General features: G+C 36.9%; 1 protein-coding gene across 1 annotated transcript in view; it reads left to right on the top strand.

The window, feature by feature from the left end:
• The first annotated feature begins 14,480 nt into the window (after positions 1-14,480).
• LOC149546541 (cytochrome c oxidase subunit 5b-2, mitochondrial-like) overlaps positions 14,481-16,164 on the top strand; it is a 70,275-nt gene continuing 68,591 nt past the window's right edge. The window contains exon 1 of the mRNA XM_089791247.1: positions 14,481-14,732. Within this exon, the coding sequence (XP_089647373.1) occupies positions 14,552-14,732 (181 nt within the window). The 5' untranslated portion in view covers positions 14,481-14,551. The remainder of the gene's footprint in view (positions 14,733-16,164) is intronic.

A 16,164-nucleotide genomic window follows, 5' to 3' on the forward strand; every position in this document is an offset into this window, starting at 1 on the left:
TAGCAATACCACTACCACATGGGGCTCCCACTAGATCAAACCACCCTAAAAGTTGTTGTTCTTTGATTTATGTTCAGTCTAGAAAACCAACCAAAGATGAAGAGGAGTTCAGCTTCTCCCTTGTTGCTACCTTTGTAAACATATATGTTGGATTATCATCTATATGTATCTTGTCCAGCTTTAACTATCCATCCTCCAAAACTAACCAAATGAAATGGTACCGCAACTATATGTGTTTTGTCTTTGAATACAGAGCTAAATTCTTTGCAAGATGAATGCCACTCAACTATCTGTAAACAAATTATTATCCTTCTAAGGGTGTCCCAATTCTTCCAAGAAGAATTGAAGCCATATCATCTCCTTAGCTACCTTTGTAGAAACAACATACTCTACCTCTATGCTGGATAAAGCTTTAACCTCTATAATTGAGAAACCTAGCTCATAGCTGCCCCACCAATAATAAATACATAACCTGTAGTACTTTGCCTGTTATCAACATCCCTTACCAAATCTGAGTCAACATAGCTCTATGAATCAGTAATAGAGCCCCCAAATTGTAAACACTTATTGGATGTTCCTCTCAAATATCTGAGAAGCCATTTGACTGCATTCCAATGCTTAATTCTTGGATGACTCATATACTTGCTAATTACTCCCACTGCATATACAATATATGGCCTTGTACATACCATAGCATACATCAAGCTTCCTATAGCTGAAGCATAGGGTACCTTTGACATCTTCTCCTCCTCCTCTTGTGTCTTGGGACACATCTCCTTAGTCAACTTCAAATGACCAGGTAAAGGTGTGCTAATAGCTTTAACATTCTCCATAGAGAAATGTTGCAACACCTTCTCAACATAATCAACCTAAGATAGCGTCAATTCCCTGTTCTTCCTATCTCTACAAATCTTCATACCAAGGATTTTTTTTGCTACCCCCAAATCCTTCATAGCAAATGCATGTGCTAACTGGCATTTCAGCCCCTTAACCTAATCCATGTTAGACCCAGCTACAAGCATATCATCAACATATAAACATAAAATAACGTAGCTATCATTATCCAACCTCTTAAAGTAAGCAAAATGATCTAAATGACATCTACTATATCCATGATCATGCATAAAACTATCAAATTTTAGATTCCATTGCCGAGGTGCTTGCTCCAAGAATATAAACTTTTCTTCAATTTGCACACTAAGTTCTCCTTACCTTTGACCTCAAATCCCTGTGGCTAATTCATATATATTTCTTCATCCAAATCATCATGAAGGAAGGTTATTTTAACATCAAGCTGCTCTAAATACAAATCTTCAGTAGCCATAATACTTAAAATAGTACGGATAGAAATCATCTTAACAATAGGAGAAAATATCTCATCAAAATCAATGCCCTTTTTTGTATGCAAATCCTTTTACAACTAACTTGGCTTTAAATATTTTCTTGCCTCCATCCTCTTCTTTTAACTTGTAAACCCACTTATTCTCTAAAGTCATTTTACTTACAGACAACTTACATAAATCCCATGTCTTATTTTTTAACAAAGAGTCCATTTCATCTTTCATTGTAGACTCCCATTGAATCTTAGTATCCACTTGCACACCATGATAACATTCAGGTTCATCAGCATCTGTTAGTAAAATAGAATACGAAGAGGGAGAAAATCTTTTTGGAGGTCTAATTTTCCTTGTTGACCATCTAAAATTCATTGTAGTGTGTGGTATTTGTTGTTGTGGTTGTTGTACATCACGAGGAATGGTTGGAACATCATCTTTTGGAGTATCATCTAGCACTACATAATCATCTTCTTTCTTTTCATGTTGCTACAACAAATCTTTGTACAACACTTTCTCATTGAATATGGCATCCCTACTTCTTACAATTTTATGATTTTCAAAATCCCAAAACCTATACCAAATTCATTTATGCCATATCCAACAAATACACATTTTTATGACTTAGCTTCCAGCTTGGTTCTATTTTCAAAATCTATGTGAGCAAATGCTTCACAACTGAAGGTTTGGAGAAAAGAATAACTCACCTTCTTACTAGTCCATGCTTCCTCTAGAATATCACAACCTTAAGGAGTAGAAGGAACTCTATTAATCAAATATACAGCAGTATTGACAACCTTAGCCCACATGTGTAAGGGCAATCCAACATGCAACCTCATGCTCCTTGCGTGCTCCATTATAGTCATGTTCATGTGTTCAACCACTCTATTTTCTTGTGGAATCCTTGAAATAGTTTTTTTATCTATGAATAACATTAGTGGAGCAATAATATTCAAATTCATGACTACAATACTCACCACCATTATCAAATTTGAAACATTTTAATTTCTTACTAGTCTCATTTTCAACCAAGCATTTCCATTTCTTAAAAGTTTGAAATACATAAAATTTATGTCTAAGGAAATAAACCCATACTTTTCTAGTTGCATCATTAATGAATGTAACATAATAATGAGAGCCACCAAGGGAAGATACTTGAGCCAGTCCCCATACATCGTTATGCACAAGCTCTAATTTCTCCTTTTTATTTTCCTTCCTAGTGTTCACAAAACTAACTCTCTTTTGTTTTCCATACACACAACTTTCACAAAAATCCATATTAACACATTTTAGACCTAGTAAAACTTTCTTTGAATGAAGCACTTTCATACCTTTCTCACTCATATGCCCAAGTCTATTGTACCACAGTGTTGTATCAGAATCTACAACATTTGTTTGCTATCCCTGCTCAATTGTAGCAATTGTTCCTAAACATTCATTTTTCTCTAAAACAATTAAAGTAGAAGGAACAATATGACCTGTACAAAGATATAAGGTGCCTACTTTCACACCTTTTGCTACTACAAGGGAACCTTTTGAAACCTTCCAATTTTTATCATTAAAAGTAACTACATGACCCTCATCACCAAGTTGCCCTATTGAAATTAAATTCCTACTCAGCCTTAGAACATGTCTTACCTCATGTTGTAGCCAATGATTTCCATTCTAAAACTTAATCTTAAATTTTCCCTTTCCAACAATCTGACAGGGTTCATTATCCCCTAAATAAACAAGCCCAAAATCCTTTTGGACATAATCAATGAAATAACCTCTATGAAGTGTAGCATGAAATGAAGCACCAGAATCTAAAACCCATGAACCATCAACACTTTCTAAAGACAGAAGCAAAGCATCCTGTTCAAATTTGTTACCACATTTGCCTCCTTGTCTCCATTTGGTTTATCTCCTTCATTTTCTTTCAAGTCCAACAATCTTTATTTTTATGCCCTGGTTTCCCATAGTACCAGCAATCATTTGGTACTCTCCATTGAGACCTCCTCCCGTTTGACTTTCCTCTTGATTTTTCACGATTTCTAGAATTACTTCCTCTCTCAGTCATTTTGCCTCGACTTTGTGCATTCAAAGCACTTCCTGATATAGATCCACCTAAGGTTTTCCTACAAGTTTCCTCGCTCAAAATAACACCAATCACATCATCATATTTTAGGGTACTAGATCTAGGAATATATTTACTCACAGCCATTACTAAGCCATTATAACTTTCAGGCAAAGAACACAAAATCAAGAGAGCCCTAATTTGTTCATCAAAATTGATTCCCACAAAAGATAACTAACTAGTAATAGTATTAAACTCATTTAAATGATTTGCAACAGATCCACCTGTCATTTTCATATTAAATAAACGCTTCATGAGAAATAACTTGTTTTAAGCGAAGTGCTTTTCATACAATTTCACTAGGGTTTGTATCAACTCTTCTATTGTCTTTGCTTTTGTAATATTAAATGCCACCAATGGTGCCAGGCATAATTGAATGCTTCCAAGTGCCTTTCTATCCAAAAGATTCTAGTCATCATTTGACATAGATGCCTGATTCTTGGTTTTGCCTTCCAACGGCTTCCATAAATCCTTCTGATAAAGATAGTCTTCCATTTGCATCTTCCATAACTAAAAGTTCTACCCATTAAACCTATCAACCCTTAGCTTACCCTCATCTGCCATCGCTCCCACTCAACATGAGACTTTCCTACAGAGGATAACTGAAAGAACAATCTGGCTCTAATACCACTTGTTAGGATTAAACCACGGATAGAAATAACAATTACATGCAAATATAAACAATATCAAAAAATAATAGTTCATACAGAAAAGAACACAACACACTAGGATTTGGCATGGTTCACCCAATCCCTGGACTACGTCCACCAAATAACAAATTTGATATTATTACGATCCATTGATTACAACTTGATTACAATCTATAATCCCTTACAGCTCAATAAAACTACAAGAACCAAATTTTGCATCATGAAACAATCCCTAACCCTAAGCCCTTTTATACAAGTAATTTTATCGCTTTAGGGTTATAATTAATAATTACATGTTGGCCCAAAATCCCAATAAAATAGGGCCCAAAAAAATTTTAGCCCTAAAGAATTTATGAAGTATGTACAATACTTTCTTGATCAGTCACCACAAACTAACAAGTATCGCACAGATACTTTAAGAAATATCGCATGATATTTCTGTCAAATCGAAAGTATCACACGACTTCACAGAGTGTATTGCCCTAGATGTACCCAAATGTCATCTCACATGGTGTGAAATATCACCCAGATAAAAAGAATCTCCCAGGTATAAAAAAGTATCGAACAATACTTAATCAACATAAAGTATCACCTGCACATAGTAAAAAGTGCCACACGGTCTATTCTTGAGCTTTTTTTGCATGTTTGAGCATTGTTTTCCATTGTTTTACTTGGTTGATGATGTTGATAGCATATCTTGATGTTCATTTGACTTGGTTTTGTAGATTATATTTCTTGCACTTCATATCAAGGCCCCCAAAGTGGTGGGGTTGGACGTCCTCCAACATTCAAATGATGATAAGGCTGCCATATCGAGTATGGGGCTGAAGTGAGTGATACACATGCCCCATATATAGGCAAATCGCAGATTACTGAGTGCTTTAACTGAGTGATGGCATAGTGAGCACAACACTTTCCATCTGTCAATTGGCAAGGCTACCATTACTTTGGAGGATGTATATCACATCCTTCGTGTTCCCTATTATGGTGATCCTATGAGTTTTTAAGTTTGGTTGTTCTTTTGTTGTTAATTTTATGATATCCATTTATACTGATGCCAGTTTTGCATGTCACGAGTATATTACACTTAGACCTCGATGGAGGAGAGACTAGCAGTACAAAAAAATTCTAAGATGCGACCATCTTGGATCATCACCTAAGTTGGGAGAGGCTCATAGATAAGTACAGGAATGAGTATTCATAACCTTGCCTTTTATGTTCACCGGTTGCTTAGGCTCTGGTCACTGATAGGGGCTAAAAGGGCTTCCCACTAGGATGGGGTAGACTAGTAGCAAATTTACTTGGGTGGCCTCAGAGGATGCCATGGGGACTAGTGATTCTTGCATATATGTACTGAGAGCTTCACTAGATAGCCTACAAAGAGGGGAAAACATGGGCATGTGGTACAGTGTTGGCCCAGCTATGGGTGTGGGAGCATTTTGTGGTGATTCGATAGTGGGTGCAGTTGCGAGAGTGTAGTGTGCCCTTCATTTTCAAGTATACAGGGTTCATTCCATATAGTCATAACGAAGATGTGACTTACTATCAGTGTCATTCCATATAGTCATAATGGAGATGTGACTTACTATTGGCATCTCTTAAATGAGCTCACTTCTTTTATTGGTGACCATACCTTGAGTGCCATAGATGGTTTGACGTATGGGAGCTCGAGTATATGTACTATACTCAGCCACTAGTCGGGAGACATTTAGAGATAGTGGAGCATTTTGTCATCAGTCAAGTATGGCATCAATTTGGCCAGCAACAGGCGATCTTAGTGGAGACCACCATTTATGCACAGTCCATGATAAGGAGGCATATGGTTGGCTACCCATGTTAGATTATCAAGTCAACTTGAGGGATACAATAGCTTTGATGCGAGAACCTTGGGACTACTACCTAAAAGTTGCAAATGTAGGAAGGAGCAGACCTGACATATATGTATGAGATGCAGAGGCATCCTTTTCCTAGATTCAAATGACCAGATGCCCCACCCATGGTAGAAAGATGGGGGGAGATGGAGGAGATGGTGGTAAAGGCAAAGGTGGAGGTAGGAGCATCCACTAAGACATAGGAGAGTGAGGCAAATGGAGGCACGAAAAGAGCAACCTATCAGAGGAAATGGAGAGAATTTGACTGAGATGTTAGGATCTGAACCTTGGAGGCAAATTTGCAAACAACATGGGTTACCTTAGCGGTGCAAGATCAATAGTTAGGGGATGCATGAGAAGAGGTTGATGGGCAAGATAGATCTCTAAGGGGTGATTTATTAGAGGGCATGAAGGAGGTGGAGCAACAAATGGTCAGGGTGGCCTACTACCATGGCGTGTATATTGTTGTAGTTCCAATGGACTAACAGGTACCTATGTACTCAAAGAGGGCTAGTAGATCAGATCAACCACCACTGAGGGTAACAATGGCTCCTCCCCAAGCACATCCTACTCACGAGGGGGGAAGCCAGTTTTAGGTCTAGGTTGATGTCTTTATGACACTTTTTTTGTACCATATGTATTTTGAGACATTTATCTAGATTTTAGATCCCATATTGTTGTATTGTGACAATTTGTTGTATACCATATATATATATATATATATATGTTTTAGCATTTTTTAGTTTATGTTTCCATGTGATGTTTCATTTTTTTGTTCATAGATGCTCAGTTTTATGTGTATATGTTCATGGATCTCTCTCATGTATAGTTTTAGCTCTCATGTGTATGATGTAGACTCATGTTTTGAAAATGTAATACTTAGATAGATCAAGTGTGATTTTTAGATTAACCTCTTGTGATGACAGGATAACAAAGAGGCAAAGCAAAAGTTCAGGAGGATGAAAAGACATGATCAAGAAGAAATTGAAAGAAGCATGAAAGAAAATAGCTAAGATGTCTGTGAAAATGAAGAGAGAGCTCTCCTCGCATGCAAAAATGCAAGACTAAGCTAGAATGAACCTATGATGCAAACTAATATGCAAAGATGGTTTACTTGCAAGGGATGCAAAATGTTTTAGACTCATAATTTCATCATTGAGCATTTATTAGGGACATCATAAGATCATACAATCAACACTAGTGTAACTATGAGGATATGTATATGATCTATATTGGATAGGAATGTGGGAATCCAACCTAAGCATTAAAGACATGTAAGTCAATATGGATAATGCAGTTAGATCCCCTAGGTTTAATATAGCAAGATTACACCTGTATCAAGGCATAAGCACCAGGATAACCCCAGATTGCAGTCTTGCAAAAATAATAAGGATGATACACTATAGGTCCAGAGTGTTAAGTGGGACAAGCATGAATGCTCTAAACACTCTAGATTAACAAAGTATACCCACAAGCAAAAAGCAAGTAAAACATGCCCCATGTCACCAGTCTTCTAGTCCATGACATCCTCGAAAGACTATTAGGGAGGGAAGACTTAGTAAAGAAATCATCATAGAAAACAGACAAAGAAGATAAAGTTCTTCATAGCTCAACAAGTTTAATGTTTCAATGTGTGTGTGTATGTCATATGGCCATTTCTTCAAGACTCGCATCTAATAGTGAGAAATATCATAGCATCCTAGATTATAGGTAAGGTATTGAAAAGTGTTGAGAAACACTCAATCTCAAGAGGGAAGTGTTGAGAAAAACTATCTTGTGAGTTTCCAAAGAAACCCTAATGCATAAGGTGATTCGAATAGGCTCAACAACCATGCCCCCGAGATGAGAACAAGAGATAATTCCAAGCTAGGAAATGTGTGACAAAGTGAATGAATGAGACTGATAGACATAGGTGCGAGGTTCTCAAGTAGCGCCTATTTCCAAGTTTTCACCACTTGGTAGATTTTTCCAGGACTTTTTTCATTTTTCATTTTTTTTTTCAATTTTTGGGGGTGATGCATCAAAGCATCTATTGCTAGGTTTTCACTAAGATGATCATTTTTTAGGACATTTTCTATTTTTTAAGGATCAATAGATATATATAGATAGCTGACTTGTGAGTCTTAAGCATATAACTTCTTCAAATGTACAATGTGTTACAAGCTAGAGTTGTCGTTGCACTAGAAGATCGACTTGTTAATGCCCAATACAACCACTAGACTTATAGAACACATGAGGTAGTTAAGCCATGTCACGAATCTTGAAGAGGAATGTTGGTAGTTAGTCCAACAATCCCCCCCTTAGCGTTACTAGAGGAGATTAGCTCTAATACCACTTATTACAAGCTAGAGTTGTCGTTGCACCAAAAGATCGACCAGTTAATGCCCGATACAACCACTAGACTTATATAACATAGGAGGTGGTTAAGCCATGTCATTAATGTCAAAGGGGAACATTGGCGGTTAGTCCAACACAATGTTGATGGGCTCAACCAATTGTTCCCCTTTAGGAGTAGAAAGTTGATATGTGCCAGATCCAAACGTTGTTGTGACAATGTAAGGACCCAACCAGTTAGGCTCAAATTTCCCTTTCTATTGATTTTGGGGTTTTCTCTAAGCATAAGTTCACCCACTTGGAACTCACGAGGATGAACCTTCTTTTTGTAGGTAGTAAACATTTGCTTTTGATAAGCCCTCATATGGTCGAAACAACCTTGCGACACTCATCAAGGGTTTTGAGCTCTTGTATCTGCATAGCCCTATGGTCTTCATTAGTTATCAACCCATGTAGGGAGACTCATGGTCAAGGAATCTCAACTTCTAAGGGTAAGACAACCTCATAACTATAGACTAAAGAAAAGGGTGTGGCACGTGTAGGAGTACGTGTGGTGGTTCTGTAGGCCCATAGTGCTAGATTGATCTATAAGTGCCAGTCCCTACTTGATTTGTGAACCATTATATGCAAGATTTTGAGCATTTTTTTATTAGAGGCCTCAAATTAGTTGTTCCCTTGGGGATAGTATATTGAGGACCAATGTTGTTTGATCTTGAATTTCTTACACAGTTGTTTTAGGTCCTTATTTTTTAATTGTCCTCCATTATTAGTAATAATGGAGGATGGGATGTCATAGTGACAAATAATGTGGTTGAGTATAAATAAGGCAACATGTTTGTCTATATAAGCACATAAAGGTACAACTTCAACCCATTTTGTGAAGTATTTTATCCCTGTGATGATTAACTTGTGACCACTAGACGAACTTGGATGAATCTTTTGCACCAAGTCAAAGGCCCATTTCTGAAATAGTCAATATGTAATAGAAGGTATAAGCTTGCATCTAGGAGCATGAATAAAGTTACCATGAAGTTGACATTTCTTACAAGATTTAGTGTATCAAACAATGTCAACTTGCATGGTTGGCCAATAATAGCCTGTCATAAGAAGTTTATGAGAAAGTGCAAAGTCATTAGAATGTGCCCTACAAATGTTGTCGTGGACTTCGACTAATGCCTTTTTGGACTCTTCTAGCTCTAGACACCTAAGGAGTGTTTCGTCTATACCTTTCCTATACAAATCACTAGAGACCAAAGTGTAATGTGAGGCATTGCAAAGGAGTTGGCATTTTTGGTTTCAAATGATTTTTTTTAAGAATGAACCGATCACACAAGTAGGAGATGGTGGAGTAACGTGAGGAGTCATGGTTGATAGTAATGCAGACCATGCATGATTGTCAAAGGAGTCATAAGTGGGGTGACGTAATTCTTCCACCAAGAACTCAAAATGCAATTCATGTTCTTGTAACTAGAGAATAGATGCGAGGGTGGCCATAGCATCTACAACCTTGTTTTCTATTCTAGGAATTTGTTGAAATGTCACAAATGTGAAGTAATTTTGTAGAGAATCAATCAACTTCTTGTAGGGTAACAACTTGTCATCTTTAGTTTGATAATAATTGTTGACTTGGTTTATGACAAGTTGAGAATCTCCATAAATATGCAGCTCTATGATCCTCTATTCCAAAACCATTTTGATCTCATTTGTTAAAGGTTCATACTCTACAATATTGTTAGTGTGAGGAAACAAGAGTTTGTAAGACTTTGGGATCATGTAAACATGAGGTTTCACAAACAAAATGCCTGCATCTACTCCATTTTGGGTATGAGAACCATCAAAGAACATCTTCCAAGTTCTTTCAGTGATAGACATGATGGAAGCATCTAGAAACTCAATATGCATAAGAGTTGTATCTTCTAATGGAAAATCAACCAGTTGGTTAGCTATGATCTGCCCAATGATAGCTTTGTTTTCAACGTACTAAATTCAAATTCAGGCAGAATCATCATCCATTTAGCTTGACAGTTAGTAAGCGTAACTTTACTTAATAAGTATTTTAGGGGAATAATTTTGGCAATGAGTTGGATTGTATGAGCCAACATGTAGTGTCCTAGCTTTTGGGAGGCAAATACCACTACAAGGAAAGCCTTGTTAATGTTGTTGTAGTTCATCTCATAAGCAACCAAAGTAAGACTGATATAGTTGATAGCACACTCTTTTCCAGTCTCATCATTTTGTGCTAATAACACTTCTAGGGAGGGATTTGTAACTAAGATATATAATATCAAAGGTTTTCTCAGTATGTGTGGCATTAATATTGAAGGTTTAGCCAAATACCCTTTGATATGATCTAGGCTTTATTGACAATGTTCATTCCAAATACAGGTAGAACCTTTGTGCAAGTTTTTATTGAAAGATTGAGCTTTATCAACCAACTGAGACATGAACCTCTTAATTGATTGTAGATGTCACCGAAGACTTCTGAGTTGACTGATATTTCTAGGAGGAGGCATTTCCATGATGGATTGCACCTTTTCAAGGTCAACTTCAATGTCTTTTGCTGATATGATATAACCTAGAAATTTACCTAACGTGACACCAAATGCACAGTTTTTGGGTTTGGCCTAAGCTAAAATTGTTCCATATGGTCCAATATCAAACTGAGGTTATCAAGACGTGTGTCTATTTTTTTAAATTTGGGGAATGTGTCATCAACATAATCTTCTATATTTTTGTGCATCATGTCGTGGAGGATGGTGGTCAAATCTCATTGATAGGTAGCTCCAACATTCTTTAGCCCAAAGGGCATGACATTCTGACAAAAGGTACTCCATGCACATGTAAAGGCTATTTTTTCTTGATATGTAGGAGAAAATTTGATTTGGTTGTACCTAGAGAAGTTGTCCATTAAATAGTACATTTCATAACCCGTGGTCATGTCCACTATCATGTCTATTTTGGGTAGTGGAAATCATCCTTAGGGCATGGTTTATTTGAGTCTCTGAAATCAGTGCACACTCAAATGGACTTGTTGTCTTTAGACACAGGTACAATATTGGAAATCCACTCTACATAATCAATAGCTCTGATGAAGTTTACACTTAGGAGTTTTTCTAGTTCTACCTTGACTAAGAGAGCCACATGTGGATGCATTTTTCTCAACTTTTGTTTAATAGGTTTAACACTAGGATAAATATATAGATGATGCATAATGAGATCAATGTTAAGACCAAGCATATTTGAGTAAGTCCAGGCAAAAATAATTTTCTTTTCCTGAAAGAACTTAGTAAAGTTCTCCTTTTCTTCAACTGATAGGGACTAAGCCACATGAATGATTTTGGGAGATTGTTATGTACCCAAGTTGATAGGTTGTGTGGGTTCAATGAGAATCGACGATCTATCCTAAAAATAACTTGGCAAACTACCAAGCACCTCATCCTCAAGTGCCTTGAAGAGGTTTTCACCCTTAGATTCATCTTTACTTTTACTTTTTTTGTGGTTCAAACACTACCACAAAGTGGTTTTTGCCATTTGAATGCTTATTTTTTCTTTTGATTTTATGACTGAGGTACTTGATATCCACTTCTATCATGTTGATCATGGTTTCATCGGTGGAAGATATCATGGGTTCAATAGCGTTGAGGTAGCAAGTGATCTCATAGTCATTTTGGAAAGACAATATTTTAGGTCTTTGATGTTGAATAGACCAATCTATGAGATCAAGGTGGATTAATGAGAGAGATGTGGAGGCTGCAAGGTTATTGATATGGAAAGAGTCATCTCCAGTGACATAAGAAGTCAAGTCTATAGTGAAAGTTCCAAAGGAATCCAAATCAGGAATATATCTAAAGGAACTAATGTGGTCCACTAAAGTAGTTTGTGAACCTAACTCATTAGACCCTAGACTATACTCTTCAACTATGTTTGGTTTGGTAGCATAGGTGTGAATGAAATCCACCCCCAATTCATAAGATGCATCAGAAAGACTTTACCATTCATCTTCACCTAAATCTGTACTCTAGTTCCTAGCAACCAAGTGAGCAATATTCTTTCTATCCTGTCTCTACTCGAGTCTTCATGATTGGATTCATTGTGTTCATGGTATCTAGAGGTAGAAGCCTCAACATCATTCTAAGTAATTAGTGATTCTTCTCCCCGAAGGAGAGAAGTGGGAGGTATGAAATCCTTGTCTTGTAAAGTAGTAGCAACAAAGGGTGGGTCATCATCCTCTGATTCACTAAACATGGCAGCTCTTCTATAAAATCTAGGTAATTCATCTTTGAGACCAAAGCCTAGGCCAACAATGTCTCTATGTTCGTGACTCTCAGTGTGACTTAAGGGTTTTATGAGACCTTTCTTATTACTAGTTAAGGACCCATAGCCCTAACATCCCATGTTTTGTAGAAGTTTGTATCCTTTGCCACAACACTTAAGAGAGATAGGGGTAGTGACTGTGACTTCCTCCATATCTTCCTCTTCCCTATATATCCAATCTCTAATAGCCCAATCTTCTTTTTCTGCTTCTAGGGGAATGAGGACTGAACAAAATTACAAAAAATGGTCACAACAGAAGTTGAGGGCTTCAATTTTTTAGAAGGTTTCTCATAAGAACGAGGGGAAACTAGTAGAGTAGCAATAGAATCTAGAGTGTACTCACCCATACCCAAGCTTGTCATTTTCAATTTGTGTTCACATTCTGTGAAAGATGGTTTGAGCTCATGAGAAGAGCGATTGTGAGGAACCAGTGTTTCAACAACAGGATAACGTATTGATGGACATTGAGTTGTCTCTAGGGACAACTATCTTAGTACCATTGAAAGGAAACTTTATACACTAGTGGTATGTAGATGGTACTACTTGCATATCATGAATCCAAGGTCTTCTTAGCAACAAATTATATGTGAGTGGGATGTCTAGGACTTGAAAGACTACATCTTTTTCAATCAGACCAATGCAGATTGGTAACACAATGAGACCTTTAGAAGGTCTTTTGACCTCATCATAGGCTTTGATGGTGATCTTTTGCCTAGGTTCGATGGCAAATTCAGACATGCCTAGTTGTTGACTAACATTGAAAGAGATGATGTTTAACCTTGCACCATTGTCTATCAGGAATAAATGAACACAAGTATGGAAGATTTGGACTTCTATGTGGAGGGCGAGATTATGGGGATGACTAAGAGATTTGTCATATTCTTTAGAAAATGTGAGGTAATGAGATGAAGAAATGTGATTCACAATAGCTTGGAACCCCTCCGTGTCAATATATGTGGGGATATTGGCAGAGTGTAAGGCATTTTCAAGAATATCCTTATGCAAAGGAGATAGCTCTGACAATTAAGAAATATATATTTGTGTCAAGGTTCATCAGGTTATCCACACTATATATTTGTATATTATGTTCTAATTACATACTTATGGATGTGTGTGTGTGTGAGAGAGAGATATGATTCATATAAAATTTGACAAATCAATTACTAAAACAATCATCTATTTTTTCACCAAAAGGCAAGGACTCTAGCTCTTGCAAAGCCCTTGTTTGTAAAAGTAATTTTATGAAAGTTTAGAAAAGATATCAAATATGATATTAGTCTTTTTTGTCATTTAAAAAAAAAGCATAATCAAACAACAAAGTTGCAAACCCAACAACCCATCAAATTGGGTTTAATAAAAACTAAAATAAGAATAAGCTATTTTTATTCCATCTATTTTTAGAAATTTTGGGATCAAATTAAGATAGACAAATTCTAATTCCAATTTTGTATTTTGGAACAAACATCTCCTCCAACCAGTCAGGCCAAAATGATAGTAAGAATAGGGAATGCAGCAGAATTCGATTTATTCTCATTTTGGACCAAAATTGGAATAGATTTATTCCAATTTTTCTATTCCCATTTCTCTATTCCAGGTTAATTCCAGCAAACAAACGAGGCCTAAGATATAACATCTCCCATACAAATTAAATCCAAGCCACCGAATTCGTTTATGCAAAACCCATAACAAACCCAGGCCGTCGATCTTGGGCAACATGAAAGCAACATACCATCCGCGGAGAGGACGTTACCACGTGCCCGTAAAAAGAGCAAAACCTCGAAATGATTTTGATCCCCGAGGAGTTTTTTTTTCATTCTCACCTCCTTTGTTACTTAAAACCCCGTCAAAACAGTCGACAACAACGTTTTTTCCTCCATTTTGTTTTTCCATCCGTTGGTTTTCCTAGGAGAGAAAAAAACACAGGGAGGCAGAATGTGGAGAAGGGCAGCAACCAGGTTAGAAACCCTAGCTCTGCTTAAACAGCTTGTAGCTGTTCCACGATCTGGTAGCGGCCAGTGCTGCCAGAGGCCTCTATCGTCATCATCGTCGTTTGTTCATTCTGCGGCTGCTCCGTTTAGCAGAACGGGCGCTCTTTTCGCCGAACACGGTGCCGGTAAATTTAATTCTTTTCTCCTCAACAGATCGGTTAAATAGCTTTGTAATTGGGTTAAAGATTATTTATTTTTAAAATTTTGTTTAAACGCCGCCTTTCGCCGTGTATTGAAATTTGATCTGTTTATTTTGGTTGATCTGTCTTGCATTGCATTAAAATTAAACGGAACGAGCAGATTGTAGAAACGATGAATGTGAAAATGTGATTATTTAATATAGATCATCAAGAGAATCTAGGGTTTCTAAATGATTAGAAAATAACAGTGCCTCTGGGAGAATTGTACTCAGAAATGGTGTAATTATCCAAGCACTATGCATTTCAGGTTTCCATGTGGGTTATGGTTATTTTTTGTGTGAGGAAATTTGGCCTTCTTTGTGACATGGCTCCATCTTTGCCCTGAAGTTATGCTTGTTTTCTTTGTGATATCGTATCACACCGCTGGTACCTTCAGGCCGAGCTTGTCGTCTTTGCGGTTTCGCTCTGTTCATGTCCTTGAGCCAAGCCTGCCATCTATGCTATAACTTGCTACCCGCAACCCAAGCTTTTCTTCTTTGCACCCTGTTGTTTCCCACAAGTCAGCCTGTATTGCTTTGCAATATTAATCTGTTGTTGTCCTCAATATAACGGTGTCTTCTCCGTAATATAGCTCCGCTGTTACCCTCAAGCAAAGTTTTGTCGTCTTTGTGTACTGCTGCTCCCTCTTTGCCCCGAGGAAGAGGTTACCCGATTATATAATTATTAATTCTTATGTATATATTTAAACTTTATATTGATAAATTGCATGCTTGTAACTTTCACCTCAAATAAGTAATAGTAGGGAATGCCCCATACAAAAAATCAATTGAGGCTTAGGCAAAAAAATAAAGAAAGAATAATGATATATACCAATTACAATTGTATGCTTACAGGACCACAGCTGCCAAAAGCGACTGGTGAAACGTCCATTACTTAGATTTATTGTTACCAAATCTTTAAAAAAAATAAAGAATACCTGTGTATTTGGTTATCCAATACCCAGGCATACAATCCAAGGCTTGGTTCACTCCAGACAAAAATAAATTGTTATGTTTGTATCTGAGCTTTTATAAGTTGTATTGTTTATAATATACATAAGAAACATACAAAACAAAAAGAGACATAGTAGCTTAGAGCCCTGAAGTTGATTTAGAGCGATTCTCTCCCTTCAGTAATTGTCACAAAACTGATTTTGCAGCAGCAAATACAATGCTAAAAGCTCACAACAATATGCATGAAATATTGAGAGATTTCTATTGAAATTTGAGAACATAAACTGAATATTGATATTGATTTGCCAAAAACACGAATATACAGTGACAATAGTTCCAAAAATCCTTCTCCAAGCATTCTCATATCCAATGCTCCAAAACTGCTCAAATGAGAATGAAAAACTCCCATTGAAGTTGACATTTTG

This window comes from Cupressus sempervirens, chromosome 7, assembly GCF_028749045.1.
Source record: "Cupressus sempervirens isolate cs-2001-9-10 chromosome 7, ASM2874904v1, whole genome shotgun sequence".
In the NCBI taxonomy this organism is placed as follows: domain Eukaryota; kingdom Viridiplantae; phylum Streptophyta; class Pinopsida; order Cupressales; family Cupressaceae; genus Cupressus; species Cupressus sempervirens.